This window comes from Camellia sinensis, chromosome 10 (genome assembly GCF_055761805.1).
Source record: "Camellia sinensis isolate YWXY chromosome 10, ASM5576180v1, whole genome shotgun sequence".
Taxonomy (NCBI): Eukaryota; Viridiplantae; Streptophyta; class Magnoliopsida; order Ericales; family Theaceae; genus Camellia; species Camellia sinensis.
This window is the reverse complement of record NC_138970.1, coordinates 29,529,485-29,544,552: the sequence shown is the minus strand read 5'-3', so window position 1 is coordinate 29,544,552 and position 15,068 is coordinate 29,529,485. Positions and strand designations below refer to the sequence as shown.

Here is a 15,068-nt window from a genome sequence, read left to right as displayed (position 1 = left end):
TTTGGTGTAGCTGTTAAAACAGATTATAGATTATAGCTTAACAGATTATAGATTATGACTTTAATCAGAAGCTGTTAATCTGTTTGGTATAGCTATTGGATTATAGATTTAAGTTGCTGAGTAGTGTTTGTTAAATAAGGTATGAAGTAACTTTTTTAATTAATTTTTATTTTTTATTATTCACTATTTGTCTACATTTTTCATAAAAAATAATAATAATATTTAATAGTCCATTTGGGTCTTTTTCTATTTTTAAAAAAATAAAAAATAAAAAAATCTAAGAGTATAACCGTGAATTAATATGTCCACAACAAAAATTGATAATCAGAAGTAGGGGGTGAACAACTTTTCAGAATCAACTTTTTTAACTTAACATAAGTTGTTAGAATCAGAAGTTATTTAAAATAAATTTAATCAAATAATTCAAAATAACTTTTAAAAACTAAAAGCCAAGCTCCCCCAAACACCCCAAGTACAACTCACTTTAACCTTGGCCTTAATTTTTATGTCTCTACTTATAATTTCTCGCTACTACCAAGCTGCACCCGCACAATTTTTAGGAGCTTATTTAGAGTTGGTGGAGTCGAATGAATTTTCACCATGTTAGTATCCTATTTATAGTTGGTGGCGTGTGGCAATTTTATATTTGGCCACCTGTCCCATAGTTTATTTCCTTTGTCCTTTACGTGACTCGCCCAAGCTAAGGATTGTTTGAGATTATTTAAATAAATGTATTTTTTAATTTTTTATAAAATATAAATTGGATGTAAGTTAGGTTTGAAGTGATATGATAGAGAGGTGATATGATTTAAATAAGATGATGTGATTTAAATATAATAATGACTTTTTGACTTTTTAACTTTTTTAAATTATGACAAACAAGGCCTTAGTCATCATCATACATATTAGGATGGTGATAAATCACTATTTTTATTTTATTTTATTCTTATGAAATATTTAAGATTTTTTTATTTATAATTAAATAATATGAATATAAAATTTAAGAAATAATTTAAATTTTTGAGTTATTATAGTAGATGTAAAAAAAATGGTGAAAACAATTTTGGTGGTAGTTTGAAAAAAATTTATTCAAAAAAAAATCATTGAAATGATGTGGCAAGTGACATTCGTGTAAATAATAAGATACTTTGATAAATCTTTTGATTTAATGAATTGACTACAACTCTATTACACTATGTTGTATAGATTTTTTATATAAGTTATTTGCTTGTGTTATTGAGGTCTCGTTTTGGAACAAATTATTTTAGTAATTTTTTAATTTTTTATGAAAAGATGTGCAGAAAAGTAGAGAAGTGATGCGATAATTTTTAGTAATTTTTTGACTTTTTGACTAAAATAGCCACTCCCCAAACGAGGCCTACGTGGAATTTTTAACATATTGTTTTGAGAAAGGGCCTGGATTCCCTCTCATTTGTGATCGAATTGAAAGTGTTGGTGGATTCGTGAGGGCCTATCACGGGTCCCGTTTCGATAATTCGAACATTTCAATATATAGAACTTGTCAAGTATTATATGCTTATGAATAATCACGTTGATCGAATATTGATAGTTATGTAATCAAATCAGTTTTGCATAAAAAAAAAATAGACGGCGAAAAAATAAACGGTTGACAGAAATCTAATCCGATGGATAACTATCGATATTCGATTAACGTGATTTTTCATAAACATATATTATTTGAGAAGTTCTATATATTGAAATGTTCAAATTATCGAACTGGGATCCGTAATGGACCCTCACAGATCTAACAACACCTTCCAATCTGATCACGGACAAAGAAAAACCATACCTTTTGAGAAAACATAAACAAACACCACTTACTCTTTCAAACACAAGTACACGTGGGTGTTTGCCAATTGATTAGAAGAGGGTTGAGTTATCATAATTTATTAAAAGATAAAATAGTTTAAAATAATTAGTTTTTGTGGGGGGAAGAGTTAAAATAATTTTACTTTTTTAGTGTCATTTGGTTTTTGTTTTTAATTTTTTTGACGTTTGTGAAAGAAAAAAATATAATGATTATGGTTTGGATGTGACATTTTATCTTATTGACTTATGTAGCTAATTTTGTCTTCTGTGTTTTTTTAGCCAAAAAGTCAAAACCAAACATAATAAGATAAAATGTTACATTCAGTCCATTATCATTTTATTTTTTCTCTCACAACCATTCAATCAACTAAAAAAAAAAAGGTAACTAATTTCTCAAACATAACTATTTTAGTCAAACTAAAAGAACTAAAAAGTCAAATAACCAATTAAAATAATTAACTTTTCAAACAAGACTTTTTTTGTATAATTTTTTTTTTTTGCAAGAATAAAATTCCCTTTTTAAAAAATGTCATTTCTATAAAATTTGTGTTTGTAAAAAGATGAATTTCTCTCAAATTCAAATAAGAATATAAAATAACTTTAGAGGCCTTTAAGACTCGTCACTCTTCGTCAGTCTTCAATAATCTGAATTATTCGTTGTATTTAAAAAGTCTACGAAACTTATCCTGAGTTATTTTAATGATTTGAGTAGTTTATTTTATAAGATTATTAAATGTGTAGCATGCATTGAAAAAATTCATTCTTCATAAATATAATTATTAAATAAATTACAAACACACTTCTTGAAATTTATTTAAATTACAAATAACCTCTTATGATTTTAAAAATTACATTACGCCTCTTAAAATTTTTAATTTCATAACAAATAGATCATTTTATTAATAAATTATTAAATTAATTAATAATTTTTAATAATGTTAAAATTTTATTTCAATTAATAATTCAGATAATTTTATTATTATATAAGTAAACTGTTAAAAAATTTATTTTTTCAATTAATTCTGTTAAATAAAAAATTTTGATAATAAAATATTTAAAAATTTTTAAATTACAAAAAATAATTTATATTTTAAACAAATCTCAATATTGTATTTGTAATTTATCCTATATTTTTATAGGAAAATGTCTCGTAGCTCAAATTTTGTGGCTCAAAAGTGGTTCAAATGGCCAAAACGACGTCGTTTTGGCCATTTTTATGTTGTTCTGTACTCAAAACGATGTCGTTTTGACCATTTGAACTACTTTTGAACCACAAAATTTGAGCTACATAGCATTGTCGATTTTTATAGCATATATCCAATGCCATTATGCCGACCAAGTTTTGGGAAGAGAGAGCATTGAAAGGAGCAGCAACGCGCATGCCTCTGTTTGGGACTCAGTGGCCGGAAAATCCAAAAGAAGGGGCAAAAAAAACAAAAAAAAAAAAGAAATGCTTTAAATCACTAATTACTTAATTAGTGGTGTCTCTAATGATGTGGCAGTGAGTCCTCACAATGTGTTTATGCCCTTTTTTTTTTTTTTTTTTTTCAATCGCTACCTCCCTAGTGGTGAGATTAGTGATGTCAAATTAATGATCTATAGTATTGCTCAAAAAAAAATATCTACCAAAGTACACGTGTCTCCACCTCACTAAGACGTTTGTCCCCCTTACTTGCATATATTAAAATATCTACCACGTACACTTGTCTCCGCCACTAAATACATATATTAAAACTCCCAAGATATATGATGAATTAAAAAAACCAACATCAAACAACCCCAAAGAAATCGAGGTATGGAAGACTATGGTGTGACAGAGACTGAGAAAGAAAAACTCCATGAAACAGAGAGAGGTAAGAGAGATCATGAAAAAGAAGAAGGAGATGAAGAGAGGCCAAGTGGGATCATAAACCACATAATCTCTAACCTGGTCTCTGGAGGAAGGGAAGGAGGAGGTGGTGGTGATAAAGAAATTGATGGTGCAGAGAGAGGAGGAAAAGAGAAAGAAGAAAAGGAAGGTGGGCTTATCACTCATCTCATCTCCAACTTGGTCTCTCCTCCTTTGAATGAAAAGAAAGTTGAAAGTTTTGAAGTTAAAGATGAGAGTAGTAATGGTGATGGGAGTGATTCTAAATCAGAGGAGGGTGTGGGTGGTGGTGGGATTATCAATAATCTCATCTCTAACCTTCTTCATCGAAGTGAAGCTAAAGAAGGGAAAGAAGATAAGAACAATCAAAATGAGGAACTAAAAGATGTGAAAACAGAAGAGGAAGGCGGTGGAAAAGGAGGCATCATAGATAACCTTATTTCGCAATTGCCTACAAGCCTTGCAGGTACTTTTATTTGTTTTTGAGTCATTTAAATCAATCTCTATACTTTTAGGTTAAATGCATACTCAATAATAAGGCATTAGGAAAAAAAAAAAAACTTCAGAGAAAGAAAAAGGAAGAGATAAATAGTTTTATGGTGTAAATTCAAATTTAATGTTATGTAGGTCATACTCAAAATGAATCTAATCTGTACATTTTTTTTTACTCCATAACATATGTTGAAGATCTTAAAAATGCCTTGACATTATGACATTTCAGTTATGTTTGTGAGACATCTTGACCTTGTCTAGGACTGGGTTGATACTTGTCCTGATCCTGAGCTGGGTTTGTTGATTGCCAATGTATGATATGTTTTCTTCAATGTTTGAAATCTCAGAATTTTGAACTATGGGGCACAGTTTGATGAACTCGTTCTAATCATAAATTCTTCTTCCTTGTTTTCATCACCAGATGGTGTAGCACCACCAACCGATGAGGCCTCTATTCTTCTTCACTCCATTGTCCATGACTAAAAGAGCCATGATCAGGATTCTGTAGAAAAGTGGTTTGAATTTCATTTGGATTCATGTATTGGATGGTGATTGAATTTGGGCATTTTGGATGGTACTTTTGAATATATGGTTACATATTCAGGTGTAGATTGTTTGGATGGGAAGAATTTTTAATGCGTTAGATTCCAATGAGATTGGTTGAAATCCCGATGAAGTGCACTTAATTACTTGTTCATGTACCTAAGTTGTTTTACATTCATTGTATCTTGATCTTTCGCGTACTCGTGATATAATAGTGTTTCTCATGAGTGTGAGTGAGCTAAAAAATGAGTTGATTTGGTGCAAGAAGAATGTGGTGAATGTAAGAGTGTGAGAAATTGACAAACTGCAACTTTCTTTTGGGATTATTAGATTTGATGATATTTGATGTCTGTAGATGTAATTATAATTTTCCTAGTGTACATATTATGGATTTATCTGAATTATCTTTTTTGATTAACACAATCATATGTTCTTTATGTTCAATTTAAAAGACCTCTTTTTTGGTTCCCATAAACAGCATTAACAATCTGATTTTAGGTTTCATTTCCCCTACTATATGGTATCTTAAAACAAAAAACAAAGATATTCAGGCTTCCAAGAAAAAGAATCGACCGAAAGTGACTTCTAAATTCATGAAAACAATATGCTAATGGCTTGTTTTGAGGTGTTTGGGAAGAATTTTTTTTAGTTTTTTTTTGGCTAAAATAGCACTAAAAGACAAAATAAACTAAAATTGTCAATAAGACAAAATGTCAAATTGAACTCATAATTATTTTACTTTTTCTCTCACAAATATCACATTCAACTACAAAAAAATTCAACTATCTTCTCAAACATAAAAATTTTTGCCTCCTAAAATAATCTACTAAAATAGCAACTTCTCAAACACCCACTTTATATTACATTTATTGTGTTTTCCACAATAACAAAGTTTACTTCTTTTGGGTTTGAGTTGATTTGTTCATTCATCTGAATATTAACACAAAAGTTTGTAAATCATCACACCGTAGGTTTTATGGAACATAGACTCTAACCGAAAAAGAAAACATGGATGGAAATCTTCAAAAAACACCATCACCCTCGTGTAGGAGCTTCTGATCAAAGTGCCACACCCCTGCAAATGCCAAAAAACAAAACAAAACACTTAATGCAAGATTAAAAAAAAATTAATATCATATAAGAAGAAATTGAAATTGCAGTGACCCAGCCAAATTTCAAAAAAGAAAAGAAAAATCAGAAACGGATAGCGATGAGTGACATTGAAACTTGATTCATACCATGTCCTTTCCCAACCAGTCTCAACTGAGTGACAAAGTCTGCAATTTTCTTAATTGCTTCCACCTAACGAAGGAAACAAATAAGAAAGAAGTCGACAATATTATAAAACTCATAGAAGATTATTTCTTCTTTACCCACAGTATTTTCTTCCAAAGTTTTGTTTGTTTAGGGATGAAAAAAAAGAAACATTCATGTGTATTAACTGGTACACGTAAAAATGAGGTTCTCAGATCACCTGCTCAGCTAGAAATTCACGCTCAATAAACTCAGTCATTTGAGGATCATTGTTTTGAGCAGCCACCTGTTGTCAAGAACAGAGCAAGTATGAGTACTCCTAGTCGTCCCAAACTTCCATTTTAGACACGGTTCAACCTCATAATGCGTAAAATGAGTTAAATGGACCAAGTGTTTTGTCAAATACTGCTAATACTTGGCCATTTTAGAGAATGAATTCAAAGTAAGAAAACAAGATACTGAAGGTAAAGGATATCTTACACCATGCAAGCTCAGAAGTTTCTCATTTGTCAACTTCTCCAAGGACAGTGCTAGTTCCATTGCTGAATCAAGAAATCACAGAGAATGAGAGTTGATTGTTGGGTAGTGTAGTAGATCCCGAGTACTAGACACTAGCACTCAACTGTGGATCAAACTTCACAATAAGTTCACTTTCCTTGTTCAAAAAAAAAACAAAACCTTCACAATAAGTTGGTGGGGTTGCAACTTGCAAGGGGTCAGAGCCCCCTTGCCTGAAGGTGGGGGCTCAGGGCCTTAGCCCTTACCCAAATTCTGGAGTAAGCGTGTTTTGGTATTTCTACATCTGTGACATGTAGTTCTGATACTATGTATATGCAAACTCTGGACATAGTCTTAATTTTGAGGTGAATCACATTAATCTTATGTTTTTGTGAGTGGGTGTGATTTATACTCTTGTTTATTATTCTTCTCTATTTTTTCATATCTCACCTATCTTGATTAGGTGTTTGGGTGTTTAGGTGTTCTACAATTCTTAACATGAACAATGCACAAATATACTCTGCAAAGCATGTAAAAGAGGCTACTTACCATACAAAGCATCACCCTTCTCAGCATGTTCAAATTCAGAAAGGGTCGCCAGTATAGAGTGTAGCTTAACTCTTCCTCCGCGTATGTTCTAATATTAATCAAAATATGCTTTACATAAATTTAAAACAAAATAAAGAAATAATAAAATTTTGAAATGGTTTTTGGGTAGCCAAAAAAAAAGAAGAAAAAAAAAGGAATCATGTGAAATTTGGCAAACACCTGGTATTTCATAAATTTCTCAGCATGTTCTCTTTCTTCATCACTTGACTCCTTGAAAAATCTGATTGCAATAAGATCATATATTAAAACTAGCACAAATCAATAATGATGTACCAAGTTGGGAGAATTTGGTGGATTTTGTGTTGTTACTTTGCAAGGCCCTTGAGAGCGACATTGTCCCTGTCGAAGTATGCGTACATGGCGTGATAAACATACGACACATTGTATTCCACACTGTGATTACAATGAGAGAAAACCAAATGAAAGTAAGAAGATAATAAATGAAAGTAAAGATTTGTAATGATTGTTCAAAGAAGGAATGCAATGCTCCGCACTATGTGAAAATATTTTTCGTCGAAACAAACAGAGCATAAGCATAAAAGTGAAGTAGATTGGAGCCAAAAACATTAAAAAAGAACATAATATATATATATATATATATACTCCCTCCGTTCCAAATTAATAGCCCCTTTTGAGGAATTGAACTTTTTTGGTAATATAATTATTGCACTATAAAAATATTAATTTTCTAAAATTACCATTTGATAGTATATTTTTGTAGAAATATCAATTGTCATAATTGTACTTTTTGTGTTGTTAATGAATTTGAAAGAATGACAAAATAAGAAATTTATATTATTTTAATCATTGATACTAATATTTTGGAACGGAGAGAGTATTTAAAATGAACCTGGCTTCTAAATAGTAAGATAAATTCCACATGATAAGACAATTTGAAAGCATTATCTATGCCAAATTAACAGAGTATATTAAACATTAAAAAATTCTCCACCTTAAATATCCACAAATTTTGTATTATAATTTTTTTTAAAATCAACCTTGTTTGGATGACTAATGTGAAAACAAATGTCTGTCAAGTACAGAAAATTTACCAGGATCCACACACCTATACTAATTGGTAATAAAAACAAACAAAGGACAACAATTCACATTCATCCAACTTTAAGGATATCCGTGAAGGCAAATAAACTAGCCCCACAAACAGTAAATGTTAAAAAGGAGGATGGTTTTTATTAGGGTTTACTATTGGGATGCTTATGGATAAGAAATGATTTTTTATTGACCTTTTAACATTAAGGAATTTATTTTTTTATTTTTTTATATGCCTTTTGACAAAGAATTTTTTTATTAGGGTTTGGACAATTTAACAAATAACTTAAAAATCTGAGGTCTTTTGAAAAACGGGAATGATACATCCTTTTAATTTTGAAACTCTAAACAGAGCTCTAATGACTTAGCAATAAAAAAAACAAAAATATTTTGGAGCTCCAATAAAGGAGCTCTAATAGCTCTAATGGAGTGTGAGTCCTACTGTGATAGTGATATTTGTGTCTTGTTTTTTTTTTTTTTTTTTTTTTAGGGGGGGGACTTTCCATGTCATTAGAGCTCATTAGTGCTCTTTGATTTAGAGGGATGTATCATTGTTGAAAAAAAGAAAAAACCAAAGACACAAATATCATATCATTATGGACCCACACACCCTTAGAGCTCTAGAGCTCCAACAATTAGAGATTCCAATCTTTTTTTCTTTGAAAAATTAGGGCCTTAAGCAAAGGCCTGTCTTATGGGTTGGGCCGCCACTCTCAGTACCGTAAAGACTTACGTTCAACTCAAATTCATTTAGACCCTTTCTTTTTTTTATTTTTCTTTTTTTTATTTTTAAATATGAGCTCATTAAATGACCTGTGAAGCTTAGGCCACTTTTGGTTCTATTTTACTTGCATATTATTTAGCTTAAAATTTAAAACCAGGATTAAGTAGTTATACTTGAAAAAAGAAAAAAATAGGTGTTTTCTTCAACTTTTTAGGTTTTAATTTATTTATAGATTTACAAACACAATTTGTGATATTGAATATTTAGGGAGAGAATGATATGTGTTTCTTATGTCCCTTCATTTTTAAAGAAAGCAAATAACACAATTGTCCTCATAATACATATCATTCCACAGAAATTATGTAAGTATATTATATGAAATGATTTATCCACCGAATTTGTTGTAGTTTGAATAGCCCGAATTTGTACCAATTGGATCACCGACTTCATCCGCGTCTACCGCAATTGTCACCCCATCATCCGAACAACCGACCGGACACCAAATTCGGAATGTAGCATTACTCATATATTATATTCCAATTCAAAATAAGTAAAAAAAAAAAAAAAAAAAAATTAAACTTTTCAAAGCGTGCTTTATTTAAGGTAGACTTTTTAAGCCTTTTTTTAAGTGTTACCATCAAACAGGGTTCTCAATAATTTCCACAAAAATGTTTCAGACCCTCATTTTAATCACCTGACGTGGAGGGAGTCGCGTGAAATGAAAGCCCACGGGCCCATCTCATCCCTCATCTCTCTCTTTTCTCTCTCATCTGTGCAAATCATTCAACCCTCCTCTCTCTCTCTCTCTTCTCTCTGCACCATTGCTCCGGCCACCTCCGTCGGCGCCGAAGTATCGTGACGACGAGGAGGAGATCCGACCACCACGTCATCCTCAACGCCATTCGTCGATCGGTCCATGGTTGAAAGCCGTTGACGGATTACCAGTCTCCGGTATTGGATTTCAGAATTTGGACCGACGGAACATTCATTCAATCTTCATAACCCACAACTCAATTTCATCACATTTATATGATATATATATATATATATATATATGATATACATATCACCAAATTCAATCAAATGTTGATCAAAATTCTTACCATTTCTGAACCTTCATTGTGGATTTACAATGTATTGAAATGGGTTTTTGAAATTTCAAGCTTTGATGACCTCAAAATTGTTGATTGTAGGCTGGTTCCGGAATCTGAAGCTACCTATTTGTTCTCCACAACTCTCCTTTCCCTTCTCATTTTGGGTTGGAAAGAAAGCCAAAAAAAAAAAGACATATTTATTGAAGGAAATAGAGAATAGTAGAGAATAGAGAATTGTATGTGATTTGAATATATTTTGATTTGTGGCTGTGGCTGTGGGTTTGATTTTGGGTTTGGGTTTGGGTTTGTGGTGGTTTGGGTTTTGAGTTTGATTTTGATTTTGATTTTCATTCACCACCCATCGGCGCCACCATCATTGCTGCAAACACAGCTCTTCCTTCCTCTTCCTCATTTTTTTTCTTCAGTTTACAAATATGGTGGAGAGGAGGCTGGGCAGAGAGGAGAGAGAGAGAGAGAGAGAGAGAGAGAAGGCAGCAGAGCACAACACTTCTTTTTTTTTTTCTTTTTTTGGTCCTTTTCAGAACGCGTGTGTTCACGCTTTGCTCATTGCAAAAGTTCAAAGCAAGTCTGATCCACAAGCCACGTCAGTGCGGGTAAACTTTTGTGGCGGTCTCTGTAGCGAGACAGTAATTTCCATTGAGAAACAAGACAAAGCTCCCCTGTTTTAATCTTTCTTAAAATAATCTAAGTAACTTTAATTATTCACATCCTTATCCATGGAGATCAACCTATTTTTTTTTTTAAATAAAAAAAACCCAAAATCTGAAAAAAAAAAAAAAAAAAACTTGAATACCCAACAATTAAACGAAGAAATTGAAGAGAACTGACTTGATCTGTTCGTTGATCGCAGCTTCGCACTCATCTTGGTACCTCTGGCGAGCAAGCGAAATCTGGCGGGAGATAGGGATCATGAAATCTTCTTTCTTGACCTCTTCAAATGGTTTGAAGATCACACCTGTCTGCGCCAAACTAGTCTCCGTTGAAGCCGAGACAACGAACCCATAACCCCTCTTTTTGTCCCCAAAACTCGTAACAGATGATGAGGAAGGTGAGCTGAAGCTAGGATGTGATGATAAGGGTAGTCCAAGTCTAAGACTAACCCCGTGCATGGAAGAGAGAGAAACAGCCGGACCAGTTGCCTGCGGAAACATGATTTTAGAGGGGAGAGAGAGAGAGAGAGAGATTTACAAGAATATGGAGGTTTGAATTAAGGGCAGACTGAGCTAAAATGATCAATGGAGGTGTCAAGGTACGAGAGAAGGGACTTGTTGGTGCTCATAAATATACTGATGAGACAATTATGTTGTCGGAAAATGTTTGGGACTTTAAAATTGGAACATTAAAATAATTTTAATGTGTGTAGGCGTTATCTAAAATGATGTTTTAATCTTATTTTTTATTTACTTTTTATTTTTTTAATTTTAAGAGGATGAATAGCTACTCTTATGTCGTCAATGGCTTAGCCTTCGTTTGTTTGGAGAGTTAGAGGAGAAATTGAAATTAGTAGTGAGATGAGACTTACTAATATTATATTTGTTTTGAGAAATAGAGAGAGGATTGATAGTGAGTTTCGGATTAGGATGGACCTCTTCAAGGCGATTCGGATGGGCCTCCAAGACTTAGTATTAGAAAAATAGTTCGGCGGTCTAGAAATTTTTTATTTTTATTTATTTTTTATTTTATTTTTTACATGTCGGACATTTTTTTTAATATTAATTTTTAATTTTTAATTTTTTTTGTTAAGTAAAAATTATTATTTTATTTGTTTTATTTTTTTTTGAAATTTTTTTATTTTATTTTTATTTTTTAAAATTTTTTTATATGTTTGGCATTTTTTTTAAAACATTAATGTATAATGTTTAATGTTTTTGTATTTTTTTATTTGCTTTATTATTTTATATTTATTTTATATAAAAATAATTTAACAATTCCTACACTAATAACTATCATCAAAACAAATATAATTTTACTTAATCCCCTCACTATCAATCCCCTCCATTCTATCTCTGAAAACAAGCAGGGCCTAGTAGTGCTATCCACACTAAAATATATATATATATATATATATATATATATATATTTATTTATATTTAATGATGTGATATTTTATTAAATATTTAAATTAATTTGTTTTGTTATTTATTATTTAATAATTAATTAACTATCTTGTTATTAAATCTAAAAAGTGAGTTTAAAAAATGAATTTCTATATCATTTTTCATAGATACATCTTATAATTAAAGAATAAAATGTTATAATTTTATAATTTTTGAGTTATAAGTAAAAGAAAAAATTATAAGTAAAAGAAAAAATTATAACCAAACACTATATAAAGTATAATAAAAAATCTTATTAGTTATAATTAAATAAGAAAATGACACAATAAGAGGTATATATAATATACTTTTTTCAAAGGGTGTGTAGAATAAAATTTCTCAAAATACAAATTAGATGTTCAATTTGAAATAAAATATATTAGTATAAGAATAATAATAATAAAAATTGTAAACATAATATGCGTTTTTTTAAGTAATTAGTATTTTGCCTTATCAAACTATAAGCTCAATTTCAAGTGCCACCATTCTCTTAATATAATTTTGGGTAATTTATAAATATATATTTGATTACTTAAAATATGAATCGTTTTATGTTGTTTGAAAAATTATAAATAAGAATATTTATCAATAAATCTTATCTTACAATTAAGTACTTCAATTAGTCCTAAATTTTTTTTATTGATCAATTAAGTGCTATTAGTAGAGGGTTTTTTTTTTTTCATGTGTTTCTATTTTTAATTTTGATAGTGTTTTGGTGGACAATTATACTCCTTTATTAATGTGACAAGTATGATGTGATATTCCAATATGACAGATATTAATGTGACACTCCAACAATGTGACACTTCAAAAAAATTAAAAAAACTCATTTGTGTACTTTTCCTAAATGTGATAACGTGACAGATATTATGTGACACTCTAAGGCTTCGTTTGGCATAAAAAGTCTGGACTAAAATAGTCAAAAAAAAAAAGACAAAATAGGCTAAAAAGTCAATAAAATAAAATATCACTTTCAAAGAATAATCATTTTATTTTTTTTCCCACAAAAGTTTAAAAAGTCAAAAAATCTATCACAAACAAGACTTTTTAATCCCAGGTTTAAATAACCATAAAATCAACCCATATCCTAAAGGAAGGCTAAAAAAAATATTAAAAAAACTTTTTAGTATACTTTTTCTAAATGTGACAACATGGTAGGTACGATATGACATTCTAAAAAAAATTAAAAACTTCTTAGTGTACTTTTTTCCAAACGTAACATGTAACACTCCAACGTGACAGGTATGATGTGATACTTTAAAAAAATTAAAAACTTCTTAGTGTACTTTTTTTCAAATGTAACACTCTAACATAACGAGTATGATGTGACACTAAAAAACTCATTTGTATACTTTTTTCAAATATAACACTTCAATGTGATAGGCAAATGAGTCATTACACATTTAAAAGAACTAAATGGATCACAAAAAAAAAAAAATGAGATGATGTGAATTACAAATCCAAAATATGAGACTAATAGGTCAACCTCTCTTACAAATACTCCATTGTCACAATTTTTTATTTAACATAGTTAACTAAAAAAATGAAATTCTTAATTTCTCTCATATATAATAATAAAACTATTTGAATAACTAATTGAAATAAGTTTATGACATTATTAAAAACTATTAATTAATTTGAAAATTTATTAAAAATTATTATTTGTTATGAAATTAGAAACTTTAAAGGGCGAAATGTAATTTCTAAAATTATAAGGAATAAATTATATTTTAAATAAATTTCAAAAAATGTATATATAATTTATTTTATAATTTTTATATAAGCACCAACTAATGGGTTATTTTGACAAAAACTCAAAATATGAGACATCAACAACCCTATCAGAAACTTTCACATATAAAAACCATAAACACAACTATAGAGATATTTTGAAAAAAATCCAAAATATGAGATGTTAACGCTATTAAAAGCCTTCACATATAAACACCAACTACAAAAAAATATTTTGAAAAAACTTAAAATATTAGATGTCAATATTATCATAATAGATAGGTTGATAAAATTTTATTAAGGTTTTATTTGAGAAGAGGATTGGGTTAAAATAACTCACTAAAAGATAAAATAGATTAGAATAGCAAATAAAATAAAATGTCATATGCATCCTATAATCATTTCACTTTTTCTTTTATAACTATCAAATTAATTAAAAAAATAATCAACTTTTTAAACATAATTATTTTAGCCAGACTAAAATAGTAAAAAAAAACTAAATAACTAACTAAAATAGTCAACTTTCTAAACAAAGCCTGAATTTCTTAGTAGAATTTTTATTTTTATTTTTTATTATCAATTTTTGAATTTTTAGATTAAGAAAGAGGGAAAGGTCACGATAATAAGAAATGACTATGGTATACATCATTTTGAAAGGTGTATACTATATACACTTTATAATTACAGAAAAAAATGATATAATTTTATATTTTTTGAGTCACAATTAAAAAAATTATAATTAAACATAAAAATATCATAAATAAAATTTTAAAATAATATCAAAATTAAAAAAATTTGATCAAATTAAAAAAATAACTTAATTAAAAATTTATATGGTATGAGAGTGTGCATAGTCTCCGTTTGGGAGGTGGGTTGATTTTTTGGCTTTTTAATTTTTTTAGCTATTTTAGCCTGGGCTAAAAAGTTTGGTTTGGGAAGGACCTTTTAGATTTTTAATTTTTTTTGGTGAGAAAAGAGTGTAATAATTATGGATTGAATGTGATATTTTACTTATTATAATTAAAATAACCTATTTTATCTTTTGTGACTAAAATAATCCGAAACTAACTTGTCAAACGGACAAAATTCTTCAACAGTAATAGGAAAAAGTTTTCGAGTGGCACGCGGTTCATTTTGGACCGTCGGATGAACTGAAGAGTGGACGGTTGGAGATGAAGAAAAGTAAAAAGGCGTGTGGTGAGCTCGTGGTTGATCCATGATCTATTGGAATCCAATGAATATCCGGTAAGCGTCACTGT

At 29.7% G+C, this 15,068-nt stretch overlaps 2 protein-coding genes across 3 annotated transcripts; one reads left to right on the top strand and one right to left on the bottom strand.

Annotated features, from left to right (window-relative positions):
• The first annotated feature begins 3,546 nt into the window (after nt 1-3,546).
• On the top strand, nt 3,547-5,071 carry LOC114259849 (uncharacterized). Of its 2 annotated transcripts, XR_014341885.1 has the most exons (3): nt 3,559-4,163; nt 4,419-4,501; nt 4,611-4,798. XR_014341885.1 is itself a non-coding variant. In XM_028199880.2 (2 exons), the coding sequence occupies exons 1-2, from the start codon at nt 3,626-3,628 to the stop codon at nt 4,670-4,672; spliced, it is 600 nt and encodes a 199-aa protein (XP_028055681.2). In that variant the 5' UTR covers nt 3,547-3,625; the 3' UTR covers nt 4,673-5,071. The 2 variants fall into 2 exon arrangements, 1 of the variants encoding a protein (XP_028055681.2); XM_028199880.2 differs by lacking the exon at nt 4,419-4,501 and having other exon boundaries at nt 3,547-4,163; nt 4,611-5,071.
• A 500-nt stretch (nt 5,072-5,571) lies between these two features.
• LOC114259848 (ferritin-1, chloroplastic) lies at nt 5,572-11,373 on the bottom strand. Its single transcript, XM_028199878.2, has 8 exons — nt 10,811-11,373; nt 7,403-7,486; nt 7,253-7,313; nt 7,034-7,121; nt 6,467-6,528; nt 6,207-6,272; nt 5,971-6,034; nt 5,572-5,807 (listed from the first exon to the last, which is right to left on the bottom strand). Exons 1-8 carry the CDS (start codon nt 11,131-11,133, stop codon nt 5,755-5,757), a joined length of 801 nt encoding a protein of 266 aa, XP_028055679.1. The 5' UTR covers nt 11,134-11,373; the 3' UTR covers nt 5,572-5,754.
• Between the last annotated feature and the right edge of the window lie 3,695 nt (nt 11,374-15,068).